At 50.6% G+C, this 15,270-nt stretch overlaps 1 protein-coding gene across 1 annotated transcript in view; it reads left to right on the top strand.

Annotated features, from left to right (window-relative positions):
- Abcc12 (ATP binding cassette subfamily C member 12) overlaps positions 1-15,270 on the top strand; it is a 63,422-nt gene that overhangs the window by 28,104 nt on the left and 20,048 nt on the right. Inside the window, exons 13-21 of the mRNA XM_026789172.1 lie at positions 2,324-2,396; positions 3,795-3,998; positions 7,126-7,260; positions 7,375-7,450; positions 7,543-7,611; positions 10,629-10,718; positions 11,864-11,967; positions 14,195-14,392; positions 14,785-15,011. Coding sequence (XP_026644973.1) covers positions 2,324-2,396; positions 3,795-3,998; positions 7,126-7,260; positions 7,375-7,450; positions 7,543-7,611; positions 10,629-10,718; positions 11,864-11,967; positions 14,195-14,392; positions 14,785-15,011 — 1,176 coding nt within the window. The remainder of the gene's footprint in view (positions 1-2,323; positions 2,397-3,794; positions 3,999-7,125; positions 7,261-7,374; positions 7,451-7,542; positions 7,612-10,628; positions 10,719-11,863; positions 11,968-14,194; positions 14,393-14,784; positions 15,012-15,270) is intronic.

Genomic DNA, 15,270 nt, shown 5'->3' with positions numbered 1-15,270 from the left:
AGAGAAGTACAATCACCAAAGGTATTACTAACGTGGCTGTGTCCGGCATGGTGGTAGCTGGTCCACCCAGCTTCGGCTGCGGATGCCACTAGCAATGGTTTACTTAAGTGGGTTTCTTCAATGCGTTTTGATGAAACATTCATGGGCTCTGCCCCGGAGCAGGATCTTCTTTTTCTGACCCAGGAGTTCAGGAGAAGCATGTTGTTCTGCAGACCTGCGACCACATGGCCTGCCGGGAAGAGGATGTAGTTGTCAGTTCGTTCCCAGGGCAGAGTACCATATGCTCTGAGGTTCTCTGTAACAGGGGCATATGTTGTCTGACTGGAGAAAAATGAGCCTTGCAATTTTGATTTAGGCTAAGTAACTAAAACTTTGCTTAGGATCACGAGCAGAAGGCGTGCGATTAGTCATTGCTCACATGATTAATTCACGTGGGCACCAGCCAGGTACATTGTTGTTAGTGTCCTCAGATGGTCTGATGAAATAAAATGGAAACTTCTGGTTATAAATCTTTGAGACATGTTGGGCCATTATCTCTAAGCTCTGGGAAGTAATGTCTTCTTAGGTCTCCTTGCCTCAGATAAGTCCCATCCCAATTTTCTTTAGGGAGAGCCAGGCGGTAGACCCTATTTCCCTGATGGGGAAGCTGAAGTCCAGAGAGCTGAGTTGAGTGCCCACAAAGCCTGAGTCTTGGACCTGTGCAGGCATCACTTGTTTCCGTTGAGGCTGCTTATAGCAGGTCACTCAAAAACATCCCCAAACACCACAGGACTGAAGGAGGAAGAGTCAGGTTCAAGAGCCCAGTTGTGGTTTGGACTTTCCTTATTATCTGAGCCCACAGACTCCGTTAAGCTATAGGGTGGCATTGGTCAGCAGGTGTCTTCCCAGCAGGAAGTCTGTGGCTCTTCCTCCTCTTTCCCTGGATGTGATGTCATCAACAGAAGGCTCACATATGACAGGAGATTCTGATCAGTGGTGGGAGTCCTTGGTATGTACCAAACAGTTCTGCTCAGTGTCTCATGGCCACACCCCTTTGCCTATGCCTACACTGTCCCTCCCTGGAATGCCTTTGCTTTCCACAGAAGCAGGCTGGAGGGACAATTTCTTAGCTGATCAATAAAAAGGTGAAGGTAGAAAATATTAGCCGAATGCCTGTCATGTGCAGGGCACCATAAGGAACACGGATATTGCTCCTCATGTGCTTATATGAGTTACTTTAGCATCGTGTGACAGACGGCCTGACAGAAGCAACTTAATGGAGGAAAGGCTTCTTTGGCTCATGGTTCCAGAAAGTTTCAGTCCACCAAGGCAAAGGAGGCATGGTGGGACAGCTCTGTTTGTGGCTAAGGCTGTTATCAATCAATAATGAACTTCCCAACCATCCTTAGTAGAGGTCCGCAGCTTGCCAGTGGGACAGAAGTCTCAGGCGCAGTGTGGGATCCAGCAGCTGCTTGGATGTGTGCAAATGAGAATGCCACTAAGAATGCCAGCTGTGCGAGGGAACGGCCAGATGCTGAGGCTCTGGGTCATCATGGTGCCTTGAGGACAGTTCTGTTAAGACAGAGCGGAGTAGTGGAGTGTCAGCTTCTCCCTTGCTATGGGACCGCACACCCCACTGGATTGTATGGAGCCAGAAGCTCTGAGAGGTGGCGTTCTACTGGGGCTGTGTGCGCTTGTGCCCAGTAAGACGAGGTATTTGCCCAGCAGTCAGACTGTGCAGAGCTAGCTAATTCCTCATAAGTCTGAACTCCAAGGCTTGAGAATGGGTGATACTGAGGAACACTACAGTCCCGGAAGCCCCAGAGGTAGGGACCATTTCCAGCTCTTCCTCTTTCCAACATGGCGGGTGATGGGTGAACAGAGTAGTTTTGTGGAGCAGAAGGAGTTCATCAAGGGTGTCAGGGTTGGCCCTTGCAGTCACGTAACCCTATGCTGCTCCACCACATACACGCCGTCTTTCATCACGACCTTGATTCTGCCCTGTGTCTTCCTAGGTGCTGTCGTCATCTGCAGCCCACATCTTGATCCCTTTCTTTGACTCAAAGAGCAATGATAGCAGTTGGCACCTCTAGTATTTTATAGACTGTGGGAGAAGTTTTTCCCCCTACATGACAGGAACCCTGTAAGGGGAGTCAACTCTGAGGCAAGGAGAGAGACCCCAGGGGTCGAGGAGACGCTGCTCTCGGGACAACTTGCCTGTGAGCCTCGCGCATAGCAGCAGCAAGAGTCTCACTTTGACCCCTCAGCAACAGTGGTTCCTTCAGGAGCAGCCCAGGCAGCAGTGCCGAGTGCTTCTCTGACCATTCTGATCTCTGTGCCCCAGGTATCAGCACACAGTTCACGTCTGTGGTCTTCAGAAGGACTTGAACAGCCTCCCTTATGGAGACCTGACTGAGGTGAGCACAGATGAGTCCCATTTGCCCAGTTGACCCTGAATCTATATCTACATGTCCCAGAGGCAGAAAGCCCCAAGGAAATGCTGGCAAAGTCCAGTCTCCACCTGTCAAAAATTCTTCTTTGGGGTCCACCAAGTGGAGGTGAACCCAAGCCTGCTTGCGTTTGACTCATTGTGGTTGCTTCCACAGCCCACTTCCAACCTTCCCACCATTTCAGGAAGGGTTCCTGAACACCTGCTTCCTAAACTCAAGGTCCAGCTCCATCCTTAAATCAGTGGTCCAGAGTGCTCCAGAGTTTCAGGGCTCCCGTTCCTCCCCGGCTCCATGCAGCCCAGGAATGCTGAGTCGCCTTCAGACCCCGCCCCTCAGAGTTGAGCCTGCTGATTCAGGGGACCCAGAGCCATTGTGCTGCCCTCCCTTTTCTCCCCAGCACACCATGTCTCTAGGACCAGCTTTCCCACAGTGCCAGCTCAGAGAGCCTGAGCTTCTGGTCTCACACTCCGCCTGTCAGGAGTAAGTGACTGGCTTTTCCGAATGCACAGGCTGCTCTGGCTTCCCCTTCCGAGTTGTGTCTCTGCACCCCTGTCAGCCAACCAAGGTGTCCAGCCACCCTCTAGCCTTTCAGGGGCTGGCCCAGCTCCACGCAGGAAGACTCTGGAGTTCCACCGTCAGCAGCAGTTTGCCACCAAGCGCTGCAATTAACGCTTCTTGGTTAGCGCTCTGTGAACATGCGGGCTGCTGCTTTTGTGTGTCTAGTGCTCCCTCTAAGATGTGAGCTCCTGATTCATTGGTTACTTCTCTTGTCCAGCACTCAGCACTCAGCACCCAGCTTGGTAGCTGGGCATCTGAGTACAGTGACTTACTCTGGGCTTAGGAGGATGAGATTTCCAGAAAAACATAACCTAGGCTTTTCATCTTGCAATAAATGTTTACGGAGCATCTAATCCATGTCTCAGATAAGGTGCTGGGTCTTAGGGATCTTATGGTGAGCAAGACAGCATGTTACATACAGAGGGGTCCCTGGTCCCTGGTCCGTCCCCCAGGCTCTTTCCCTCCTTTTCACTATTCACTCCTCTAGAATTCCCTGATTTTAAAGAATCTTCGTTGTGTCAATACACAGTGGACTGGGAAGCTGGAGTCATGCAATAGGCACCCCTTACTCAGATGGGTCCCATCACAGTTGGCACTGCGCTTCAGCGAAGTGAGGGAGATGGAGTTCTTCCAGTCAACCCTGTCTAGTGTGTGTGTGTGTGGGGGGGGGAGCTTGTGTGCAGAGGCAATCAGAGGGCATGTCTCCTCCCTGAAGACCTGGGGAACTTTCGGAAGCGCCTGGTGAACAAGAGCTAGAGGGTGGCAGGTGGACTTAGTGATGAGCTGTGCCGTTATCCCTGTCTGTAGATTGGGGAGCGGGGTGTCAACCTCTCCGGCGGACAGAGACAGAGGATCAGCTTGGCCCGTGCTGTGTATGCCAACCGCCAACTCTACCTGCTGGACGACCCGCTCTCGGCTGTGGATGCCCATGTGGGGAAGCATGTCTTCGAGGAGTGCATTAAGAAGACACTCAAGGGGAAGACTGTTGTCCTGGTTACCCACCAGTTGCAGGTGACAGGGACATGGAAGGTCCATGAGGTCTTGGGATGAATGCAGTGCTTGGTGTTCACAGAGACCCCTATTCTGTCTAAATAGGCCTTCTCCACTTGAAACTGGCCTTACCTGGACAAGGGATAAGAGGGAAGGGAATGGAGGGGACACTGGTGAGTCCTGCAGCCACCCTGACTTCCGGCCACCCCTGCCTGTTTTTCTCTTTGTATGACCTCCATTGGCCTAATCTTTGGGGTCAGTAGGGACATGACCTTTCCTCTACCTCAGAGTAGATTCTCCAGGATCAGTTGACTCCTGGTGCCAAGGGACCCAGGCCGGGACAGTTCATGCCCCACCCTTTGTCCGATGGGGACTGGATGGACCTGAGGTCAGAGGATTCTTGTCTGGGGATGATAGACTCTCTGCTTTCTTTCCTCACCCGGAGAGCCCCGGACTCCTCTGACGAGGGGTACAGGTGCCCCAGTCTTCCTCTGACCCCAAAAGACTCTGGAGGCCAGGACGAGGGGCCAACTGATGGGACTTACATTGGGTGAAAATGGAGAATTTGGCTGCGTGGTCATGAACCTTGTTGCGTCTGTCCCACATACGGGTTCTGAATACTTGATGACAGTCTAGGGTTCCTTCTCTCTCATGCTGTCTTGCTCTACTCTCTCTGTGGCAGGTCCTAGAGATACGCAGTGTGTGCAAACATGCATATGTGAGCAAACACGCTCGTGTGTGCAAACATGCATATGTGAGCAAACACGCCTGTGTGTGCAAACATGCATATGTGAGCAAACACACACGTGTGTGCAAACATGCACATGTGTGCAAACACGCTCGTGTGTGCAAACATGCCCCAATATAGGAAGCCTCCCATAGGCACTGGGAGATGGTGCATGGGGCAGTGGTGTAAAAGTCCCATCTGCTTGTCCCTTAGGCCTGACCTGGGGGCAGGAGGCAGGTCTCATTGCTTTTCAGTGAAGGGGAAGTTGAGCTGGTGAAGCTGGGAGGGTTAAGCAAGCAGCAAATAAACTTGCCATAGCTATAGTGCTTTGGACTTTCTGACTGAACCCAGGAGGACCACCCCAAAGAGAGAGGGCCTTCTCAAGGACCCAGGAAACCCAGCTGCTCCAGAGCCTCCCCAGAATGAGCTTTAAGCATTCCAGTTTTGCACACGTGGGTGTCTGGTTTCTTCAGCAGGTGTGCCAGCCACCACTCTAGTAAACACTGAGTCAGGCTGGTTGGACACGAACGCCTAGATCCTCTGCAGGCCAGAGCCAAGATAGAGGAGAAGGCTGCCTAGGTTCAGTCTAGAAGGGATCTCTGGCCTAGCCAGAGCCATAAGTGTGGGTACCATCACTCTGGCTTGTGAGCATTGTCTCTAGCAACAGCCTGTCTTGGGAAGGCTGTCTTCCTGAGGAGTCCTGGGTCCAGGAGGATGCCTTGGTCCTGAAGGTCTGAGATGGAGCTGTCCCTCCAGGAACCCTCACGGAGGGCAAATCACAGCCATCTCCAACACTCACTAGCCGGTGCTATGATCTTAGGCCAGCCTGTATTTCCCCAGATTCCCCAGCAGCACACCTTGCCAAGGTCATTTTAGCTCACTTTATTTTTGCTAGTTGGAAAACGAAGAGTCCACCAGATGGCACCATCATCTTGGTGCGCTCTTCATCCCGGTCTTTGTGGGGGAGGGGAGGAAGCCTCAAACTGCAGCCCTGGTGCTTGTGAGAACATTTCTTAGCAGCTCTGACCTCGGATGCTTTGGAGTAGCTGGTCAGGACAGTCACTCATCTATTTACTTGGGGAAACAGAGCCAGGCCAGTCATCAGTTGTTGGTACTACTCAGGGCTCGGCTTCGGAAGGGTCTGCAGACCGTGGCAACACAAAGCTACCTGCTATCGCTGGTGTGAACTGAGGGCTTGCTGGGCTGTGGACCATGTACGGGCAGAAAAACGGGTAGATTGTATCAGGCCCGAAGTGCTTCCTTTTCTTATCTGGAAAATCGATGGCTCAGCCAAGCTGCCTGCTTTCTTGAGCTGGGGGCTGCGGGAGGTCGAGAGATAAGATGTGAGAGCAGACTGTGAAATGTTGGAGGGTGAAGTACGAAGTTTGTCTTTGGTAGGGGGAGTTCTGTCAGAAGGTGTCTCCACGGGGTGCCAAGCGCTGGGTTCCTGCTTGGGCTGCCTGGGGAAGGAGACAAGTCTTAGATAGGGGACACACAGAGGCTAGAACTATCCACGCTGTTGGAACCACTCTGGTTGAAGCATGTGTATACCCACTCCATCAGGTGTACAGGCATCAGTGATGGCCCATGCTTGCAGGATTCGAATCAAGTGGGACTTGGCCTTGTATGGAAGGGAAGGGCAAAGCAGAACTCTGGCCCTGGTGTCTTTAGACGGAACTGTTCCCAGTCTTACAGCATCATGCCTGCCTCTAGGAGGGGTTTTTTGCCTTTTGATGGGTGGATACAATCATCCCATTCTGGGAAGAGCTCCAAAATAAAAGAGAGTTCCTCTTAGCAGAATTCCTTAATCACGGACTACCATGGCTGTGGCCAAGAAGGGTCTCAGAATCAGAAGTGCTTTGGGTACAATGGGGTGTGTGGTATTGTTCATTACAATAGTTATTGTAATGTTAAAGCTGATGGGGGTGTGGCCTGTTGTATGGTTTCTATACCCTGAACTCAGTAAACAGTCTGTCTTTTCTTTACCAAACCAAGGCCTCTATAGTGGTCAATCAGTTTTCTGAGTAGGGTAGCTCCTTCAGAGAAGACGCAAAGGAAGGTTAGTTGCTTCCTTGTGGCAGCCAGAGTCCAGCTTCTGTACTCAAGAGACTGGGGACCAGCTCAGCGCTTCTCAGCTGCGGCCGTCTGGGGCATTTGGCTGTACTTGCAGACATTTTTGCTTGTCACACTAGGGAAAGGCATTCTACTGGTAGGTAGAGACCAGAGAGTCTGTGAAATAGCCTACAATGCACAGGACAGCCCAAAGACAAGGAATTATTTGTCTCTAATGCCAGTAAGTAGTGCCAGGATTGAAACCCAAACAGCTCAGTGCACCTGGGAGAGCTGGCTGGGTGTCTGGCACGCCATCTTTCTGCTCTTACCAAGGCAGTGCCATTGTGGGTCACTGTGCTGTCCTTGCAGTTCCTGGAGTCTTGCGATGAGGTCATTTTGCTAGAAGATGGGGAGATTTGTGAGAAGGGCACCCACAAGGAGTTGATGGAAGAGCGAGGGCGCTATGCGAAGCTGATCCACAACCTCCGAGGACTGCAATTCAAGGTAACTACGTGCCTGCCTACCGGGGTGAGTGGGATACAGAGCCTTGCCTCATGACTTCCCGCCTGGGAGAAATCTGACATTGCACCTTCAGAAGTAATTTTATTTCCTCTCCAGGATCCAGAGCATATTTACAATGTAGCCATGGTGGAGACCCTGAAGGAGAGCCCCGCTCAGAGAGACGAAGATGCTGGTACCATTGACAGTCCCCCTCTCTCACTGCCCCCTGGGTCCTGACTGGACACAGACCTTTTCATTTATTTATTATGCAATTTCTTGTCCTAGTCTTGGCTTCAGGCGATGAGAAAGATGAAGGAAAAGAACCTGAAGTGGAAGAATTTGTAGACACAAAAGGTATTTCACATCCTATCCCTCGGCTGTATACCCTGGAGCAGGTGCTGGGCAGCCGCTATTGGGAGAAAAGAAAGGAAACATGGTGGCTTTTGCTCTGGGAAGCTAGGGTTGTTCCATGTTGTGGTGTGAGCTCGTGCTGTGTAGTCAGCACTGTCAGCGTGACTGGGTTGTGAAGCTTCTTGAAGATTAGTCAATGCCATCACTGGGTTCTTTCTGAGGACATACCCAGAGGCAGTTGCAGACAAGGAAAACCCACCCTGAATGAAGACAGCAGCATCACCTAGGTTGGGGACCCAGAAGGAATAAAAGAGGGAGGAAAGAACACGCTCATTAATGCATTCATCTTTTTTTCTGTGTCCTGGCCACCATGAGCAAGACATTTGACCACTCTTGTCATTAATTTTTTGAGATTATAGCACAATTATATCACTTTCCACTTCCATTTCCTTCCTCCCAAGCCTTCCATGTACCCCACCCCCTTGTTCTCTTTCAGATTCATGGCCTCTTTTTCTTTAGTGTGTGTGTGTGTGTGTGTGTGTGTGTATTCCTAATATAAAAACACAATCATTCACTCCACACAATGCTACTTGTATGTACACGTTACCCGTTTTCAGGGCTGGCCCTGTGGATAACCCAGTTGGTGTGCTCTTGCCTGAGGAAGACTGTGTCTCCCGCTCTCAGCACTCCTAGCTGCCTATTCTTTGTGTAGGGTTAAGCTCTCCCCTTTTGTGATAGTATGTCTGTTGGTATCACCCTTGGTCAGGTCATCTAGCTGGACACTCTCAAACTTTGTTTTTTAATCTACAACGCAGGGAAATAATAGAATCCACTTCAGGGAGTCTTGCAAAGTTAAAATGAGAAACTGTCCAGGAAGTGGTTAGCAAAGTGCCTGGAAGATCATGACTTCTAGAATCAGGTCTAGGCTGTTTCCATGGGTCACTTTCACCTCCTCCCCCAGAGGTCAAAGCAGCACGTGGACGTGATCTAGAGGCCAGAGAAAGCCCGCGAGCCCCCACTTTCCACAGGGAGCCTTGAGAAAAGGTAGTTTAGCAGCAGAGGGAATAGAGACTGGAGCAGGTTACACGCCCACTCAACAAATAGGCTTCAGGCATTGCGTTGAATCCCAAGTGTTGAAAGAATCTGGAAGAGAACTCACGGTTCTCAATGTATAGCCTGGTAGAGGTCTCAGGCAGATGGGTAGCTGTGGCGAACTGGGGTAAAGGTAATGGGGAGTTGGCATGGTGGTGACAGGCTGTGGGAGGCTCCATACAGGGGGCGGTCTTTGCGCTGGTCCCTCAGGAATGTGCACTGGTCCTTCAGGAATGTGGAGGAGTTTCCTTCCTTGTGGTACAGGATGAGGAGATGGGGAAAGGTGGCCAGGGGGAACTTGAGAGCAAGGGTATGAAAAACTTCTGGGGAAGAGGAAGTAGAGATGAGACTGGCCAGGGCCAGCTGTCGATGCTGCCTCTTCATTAGATTGTTGCTATCCAGCCCTTGTCCCTAGGGAACAAACTCTGCACCTCAGACTGTTTAGGGAAAAGGATCATGAGTCTTCAAAGTGCCCATAGTTGGGTGGCTTTCTGCTAGAGTCCTGTGTGGCAAGAAACACACACACATGGACACGCACACATGGACACACACACATGGACACACACACATGGACACACACACATGGACACACACACACACATTTTGAAAAGGTGTGGTGACACAGGCCTCTAATTCCAGAATGAGGAAAGCCAAGGCACGAAGATCATGAGTTTGAGGTTTGCCTGGGTGACCACAGCATATACTGTTTCTGAGAAAACAAGGAAACAATCAAAAGCCGAGAGCATACAGCAGCAGACTGAAGAGGACATTCATCTCTCAAGCTCACCATAATTTTATATAGGTTTAGAGGGGGAAGAAAAACAAAACAAAACAAAACAAAACCTCTGCAACTAAATGGCAGCACCTATTGAACAGAGGTACATCTGGATTTCAAAATTGGAGGCACATCTGGATTTCAAAATGTTAAAATGTGAAGAAAAAGCCTTGAGTCACTGGAATACAGCACTGTTAATGCTGCTCATGACAAATTCACACATATTTGGAAAGACAACTAGTTTCTATGGCCTGTAAGTCTTCCTGGACCAAAGGGAAAAAACACCAAGATACCTTTCTCATGCCTTGGGGGGATCTCCAGGCTGCTGATATCCTGTGGGGGATGGAGACCCCTTTCCTTATGTGCTTACTACCCACCCTTCTCCAGACAAGAACGTGGGCTGTAGAACATCACAGGAGACAAGAGCCTGTCCCCCACGGTTAACCACTGACCTGCAGAGTGCTCTGAGTGGTGCTGGAAGGGCAGGGCACATGCTGAAGGCTGCACTCCCCTCCTCGTCCACTGCTGAAGTAGTTTTTAAAGCTCAGGAAAAGTCCAGAAGGATGCCGGTCCGTCCCTTGGATGGGCTGGCAGGTTGAAGGAACTCTTACCATTTGTGCCTTGGGTCCCCTCATCTTCTGCCTTTTCCTCATTTTGCAGCCCCAAAGGGAGTGGAACATTCCAAACAAGTTTGCAGGCTCACAGGTGGAGCATGATGGGGCTCAGTCCATCGGGCTCCTGAGAAGTAGAAAAGAGACCATGTATAAAGTCCCCCACTCCGTCCCCCCGTCCTATCACAGCAGCGCACACAGCCCAGCTGAGCTTGGGAGCTCTCAATGAGTGCAGACTAATTGTATACTCATTTGTGTCTTCTGCTTGAGCTTCAGTGCTGGGAGCCAGCACAGCCCTGGACTCCCAGGCTAAACACGCAGAGAACACTGTAGAGTCATTGAAAGACTCCAAGTCACTTGTCTCCCAGGGCTGAAAGGGGATTAAATAATATAAAATGAGCAAAGGTATATTAGAGATTTGAAAGTAATTGGAAAATCGGATAAGTGCCCTTGGTAGTGGAGGGAGGTTGCAAAGGGGACATGCTGGCCTCACTGTACCCAGCCTGGCCACCAGGCTCATGGCCCTGTGTTTGTCGCCGTAGCTCCTGTGCACCAGCTTGTCCAGATTGAGTCTCCTCGCGAAGGAATCGTGACCTGGCAAACATATCACACGTATATTAAGGCTTCTGGAGGTTTGGTATAAAACATCAGGTTTCTTGATTTAATTTGCATTTTAAAAATCTGTTTTTTAAACTGTTGGATTCATGTTTTTATGATTTCCTTCACCAATTACTCTTTTTATGCCTATGCTAGCGCTGCTTATCAGTGCTTTTACTTCCCCCCCTAAAACCTAAAGTCTGATAATACAGCCCTTTAAATGGAGTCATTTTTTATTGCCATTAAAACTGCCAGGTTCTGTTTTATTGGAGCTGAGTGGGCAGCAGCCAGAAGCCATCAATGGTTCTTACACACACACACACACACACACACACACACACACACACACACACACACACGCGCGCGCGCGCGCATACACACTGATTGTTGAGCACAGCTGCAATCAGTTCACCACACAAGAGACTATCTGCATGTGCAAGTCTCTTCCAGAAAGATTGGGGATTTGGATATTTATTTAGAGATAGAATTCTTGTATAGCCTAGCTAGGCCAGCCTCAAACCTATGATCTACCCAACCAAACTTTCCTGGCCTGGAACGACAGACTTGTCCCACCAAACTGGACTCTTGACTTGCTTTTATTTTTATTTTATTTTATTATTATTATTATTTTTTTTTTGGTTTTTCGAGACAGGGTTTCTCTGTGGTTTTGGAGCCTGTCCTGGAACTAGCTCTGTAGACCAGGCTGGTCTCGAAATCACAGAGATCCGCCTGCCTCTGCTTGACTTGCTTTTAATACACACTGAATTCCTTTTGTTAAATGGAACATTGAATGGGCATAGTCGTACATACCTGTAATCACAGCCCTGGGGGAAGCTGAGGCAGGAGGATCACAATTTCAAAGGCGGCCTCAGCTATATTGTTTGAGGTTATCTTCGGCTGTATAACAAGAGCCCATCTCAAACAGATGAACAAACTGGACATTGAAGATTTTACTAACACGTTCCATTTACTAACATGGTTCTATTTCCAACCAAATGGAACAGATGTCTTTATTGGGGTGCAGGGACCCAACATCAAGACATCTTGAGTCAACGTAGCACACGAACCTCCCAGATAGGGATCTTTTCTCTGTAGGCTTTCCCAAGATCCCAAGGGCGAGGCTCAGAGTAGGGGAGTCTGCCGCTGGCCTCACATCTGCATCCCCTTGCTCCTCTGGCAGGGTACCTGGTCTCTTTCCTGGTGCTGTGTTTCTTCTTCCTGATGATGGGCAGCTCTGCTTTCAGCACCTGGTGGTTGGGACTCTGGCTAGACAGGGGCTCCCAGGTGAGTTTCCTTTGACAATACTGAGTCCACATCTTGGAACAAAATGGTTGTCAAATAGTGACACCCTGTGTGTTCCCTTTGTTCCCTCCCCCCTTTTGGTGACTCCAAGGCCAGTTCCCGGGTCACACAACTCAAATTCTTGAGATCCTTTCCTGTTCCCAAAATAAGCAAGGCACCTGGACGTTTTCATGTGCAATTTCAGACTTAAAAGGGTTTGTAGAAATAGGACAGCTTCAATGTGTGGAGTCACACTTGTCCAGGTAGGGTAGTATCAGTCTGGAGTTTCCTCTGAGGCGGGGCAGGGAGGGTCCTGGAAAGATGCACAAAGCTGTTGTATTCCTGACCCTGAAGAAGAAGTGTGTCTTAACACAGACACCACTTAGTGCCAGAAGGTTCTACACGGTTCTCCAAAGGTCCCTTGGCAGGAAGAAGACTGACCCAAGATGGGTGCAGCCTTTATAAGTGCACCAAGGCCTTCCATTTTTCCCACGATTTCCCTCTTGGCCAGGCCCTTCCTGGGCAGGACCGATATATTCTTCTTCCTCCAGCTTGCTGGAATCTTCCCCCACTTGTTGGCCCTTGGTTTCAAAGCTTTTCCTGGAGCTTCAGGGAATGCCGTGGGGGGTGGGGTGGTGGTGCCTGCTCATCTTCTGAGATTACACATAGTACCGCTTTGTTGCTATGGCATCAAAGTAAGGATGCATGGGTGTGGGGGAGGGGAGGCTATTCCCACAGGCATAGGGCAGTGAGAAGCCTGCTCTGTGCAGATAAAACGAGAGCAGTCTTCAAATACGTGTACTCTTCCAAGTCCCCACTTCATGACGATTCTGTCCATTCCCCAGAGGACTTCAGATGTAGGGTCAAGTGGAGCCATCCCCTAGACTCAGGGCTTCTTGAGGAGGCCACTGAATATGCAGCACCGGTGCCATGCCCCTGTGGTTATTCCCGATCCCCGATGATGTGGGCACAACCTACAGCACAGCAAACCCCTCCTCCTCCGCAGCAGGCTGAGACTTCCATCAGCCAACCCCCCAGGGATGCCTTTGCCTGGGCAGATGCTCATCCATCAGCCCCCTCTGGCTTACATTTTCCCCATTACTGTAATCAGCAGAATGGCATTTAGAAGAGACATGTTTGTTTGCTCCCCAAAGGCATCCTTGACTTTTAGCACGCAGCCCAGAGAAAAAAAATGAAACTGTCAATTCCTCAACAACGGGTGGGCGAAGATAGTCTCTTCTCTAGAAACGCTGGCTGGCGAAGTTGTGTCCTCTCACTGGGAGGGGCCGAGCCGTAGGTTGCTGGGATCCTCAGAGAGCCCCTGGGCTTTGCTAGGCTCCATCTCTCTTGCCAGGGACTCCAGGGCAAGGGCAGCAGCACCCTCACAGTTGGCTAGTGGAGACAGGCCAGGGGAGAGGGTTGAAGAATTGGATCAGCCCACATAGAGACCCCTGAGTCTCACTAGCCCATGACTGTTGCCTGGCAGCTCGGCAGGTGGGAGGACAGCCCCTGCCGGTCTGTCCTGTCTGGGTGGCCTAAGGGGAGCCAGTTCAGCTTCTTAGAATCCAGGTCTTGTTTGCTTCTGGGTCTTCTTGGCCTAGCATCACTGCAGGTCTCCTGAGGCACAGGTGGCTTCTGCAACAGCTGTCCTACACCTGTTTATCTGCTAAGTTCTCCCCACCATCAGGTGCCCCTTTGTGGATGAGACATGAAAAGCTCAGATGGCTCCTGAGGGACCTGACTTGATTTTACTTACACGACTCAGTCTTGATTCGAATTTAAATTTTATTCTTCTAAACTGTGTTTGTTGCTATGTCTGTATGCAGGCACTTGCCGCATGGGAGTGTGTGGAGGCTGAGAACTGGCCTTGAGTGTCCCCCCTTATCACTCTCTACCTTAATTTTTGAGGTTGGGGTTCTCACTGAATCCAGACCTCACTGTTTCGTCGAGGATGGCAGTTAGCGAGCCCCAGTGATCTGCCCATCTTCCCCCAAATCCTGGCACTGGGGTTGCAGGCCTATGCCACCATGCCTTGCTTTTACATTTTACAGGTTCTCATACTTGTGTGACAATAATTTACCCCCGAACCATCTCTTCCATCCCACCTGGCTCATCTTTAAGAGGCTATGCCCCTCTTTTCGGTCTCTTCCCTTTAGAAAGATGCTCTGAAACAGCCCCCTTCTCCCACTAGGAGATCGACTCTTGATACTTCTTTCCTGTCACCCTGCAGGTCATCTGTCCACCCCAGAGCAACAACACCGCCTGCAATGCGGACCAGACCCTGCAAGACACCGAACACCACATGTACCAGTTGGTATACATAGCAAGTATGGTGTCTGTGCTGGCATTTGGCATTATCAAAGGCTTTACCTTCACCAACACCACACTGATGGCATCTTCCTCACTCCACAACCGTGTGTTCAACAAGGTAGTGCCACAGTGGGCTGCAGGCCCACCTGCCTGACTGCTCAGCCTGCAGGGCAAAGCAGGCCCTGCACTGTGCTATGCACTGTGTTGGATTCTGGGGACAGGACAGCTTTCCTGGAGTCTGCTATCTGGTTCTGAAGGTGTCTTCCACGTGTTTGAGTACCATATAGGAAAGTCACTTTCAGAGAGCAATAGGAATGCATCCCTGGCTCTTAGGCTGGAAGGATGGTGGGGGAAGATTCATCTCACTCCTAAGAGTTCCAGCTAGTGAGGTCCCGGAGATGGACTCCTGTTTCCCGTTGCTGTAGCAGGCAGGGCCCCTGCTCTCACCTTCCTATCCTGCTGGAAGTCCACGGAGCACTCCCCGTTCCATCTCTCTGCTTTTCTCCTCAGATCGTCAGGAGCCCAATGAGCTTTTTTGACACAACCCCCACAGGCCGGCTTATGAACCGTTTCTCTAAGGATATGGATGAGCTGGATGTGAGGCTGCCGTTTCACGCCGAGAACTTTTTACAGCAGTTCTTCATGGTGGTGTTTATTCTGGTGATTATGGCTGCCGTGTTTCCCGTGGTCCTTCTGGTTCTGGCTGGCTTGGCAATAATCTTCCTCATTCTTTTACGGTAGGGCTATACACAACCTAAAAGGGGGCAAAACTCTACTCCACCCTGACACACACGTGGAGTGAGGGTGGGGAGAGAATATGGATGATGGATGAATATGTACACCAGCTGGAAGGCAGGTGATGCTGGAAGGCAGGTGATGCTGGGAGGCCGGTGATGCTGGAAGGCAGGTGATGCTGGGAGACAGGTGATGCTGGGAGACAGGTGATGCTGGGAGGCAGGTGATGCTGGGAGACAGGTGATGCTGGGAGACAGGTGA

Source organism: Microtus ochrogaster, unplaced genomic scaffold, assembly GCF_000317375.1.
Source record: "Microtus ochrogaster isolate Prairie Vole_2 unplaced genomic scaffold, MicOch1.0 UNK15, whole genome shotgun sequence".
Classification (NCBI taxonomy): domain Eukaryota; kingdom Metazoa; phylum Chordata; class Mammalia; order Rodentia; family Cricetidae; genus Microtus; species Microtus ochrogaster.
The sequence above is the reverse complement of the archived record's forward strand: the minus strand, read 5'-3'. Positions and strand labels throughout refer to the sequence as shown.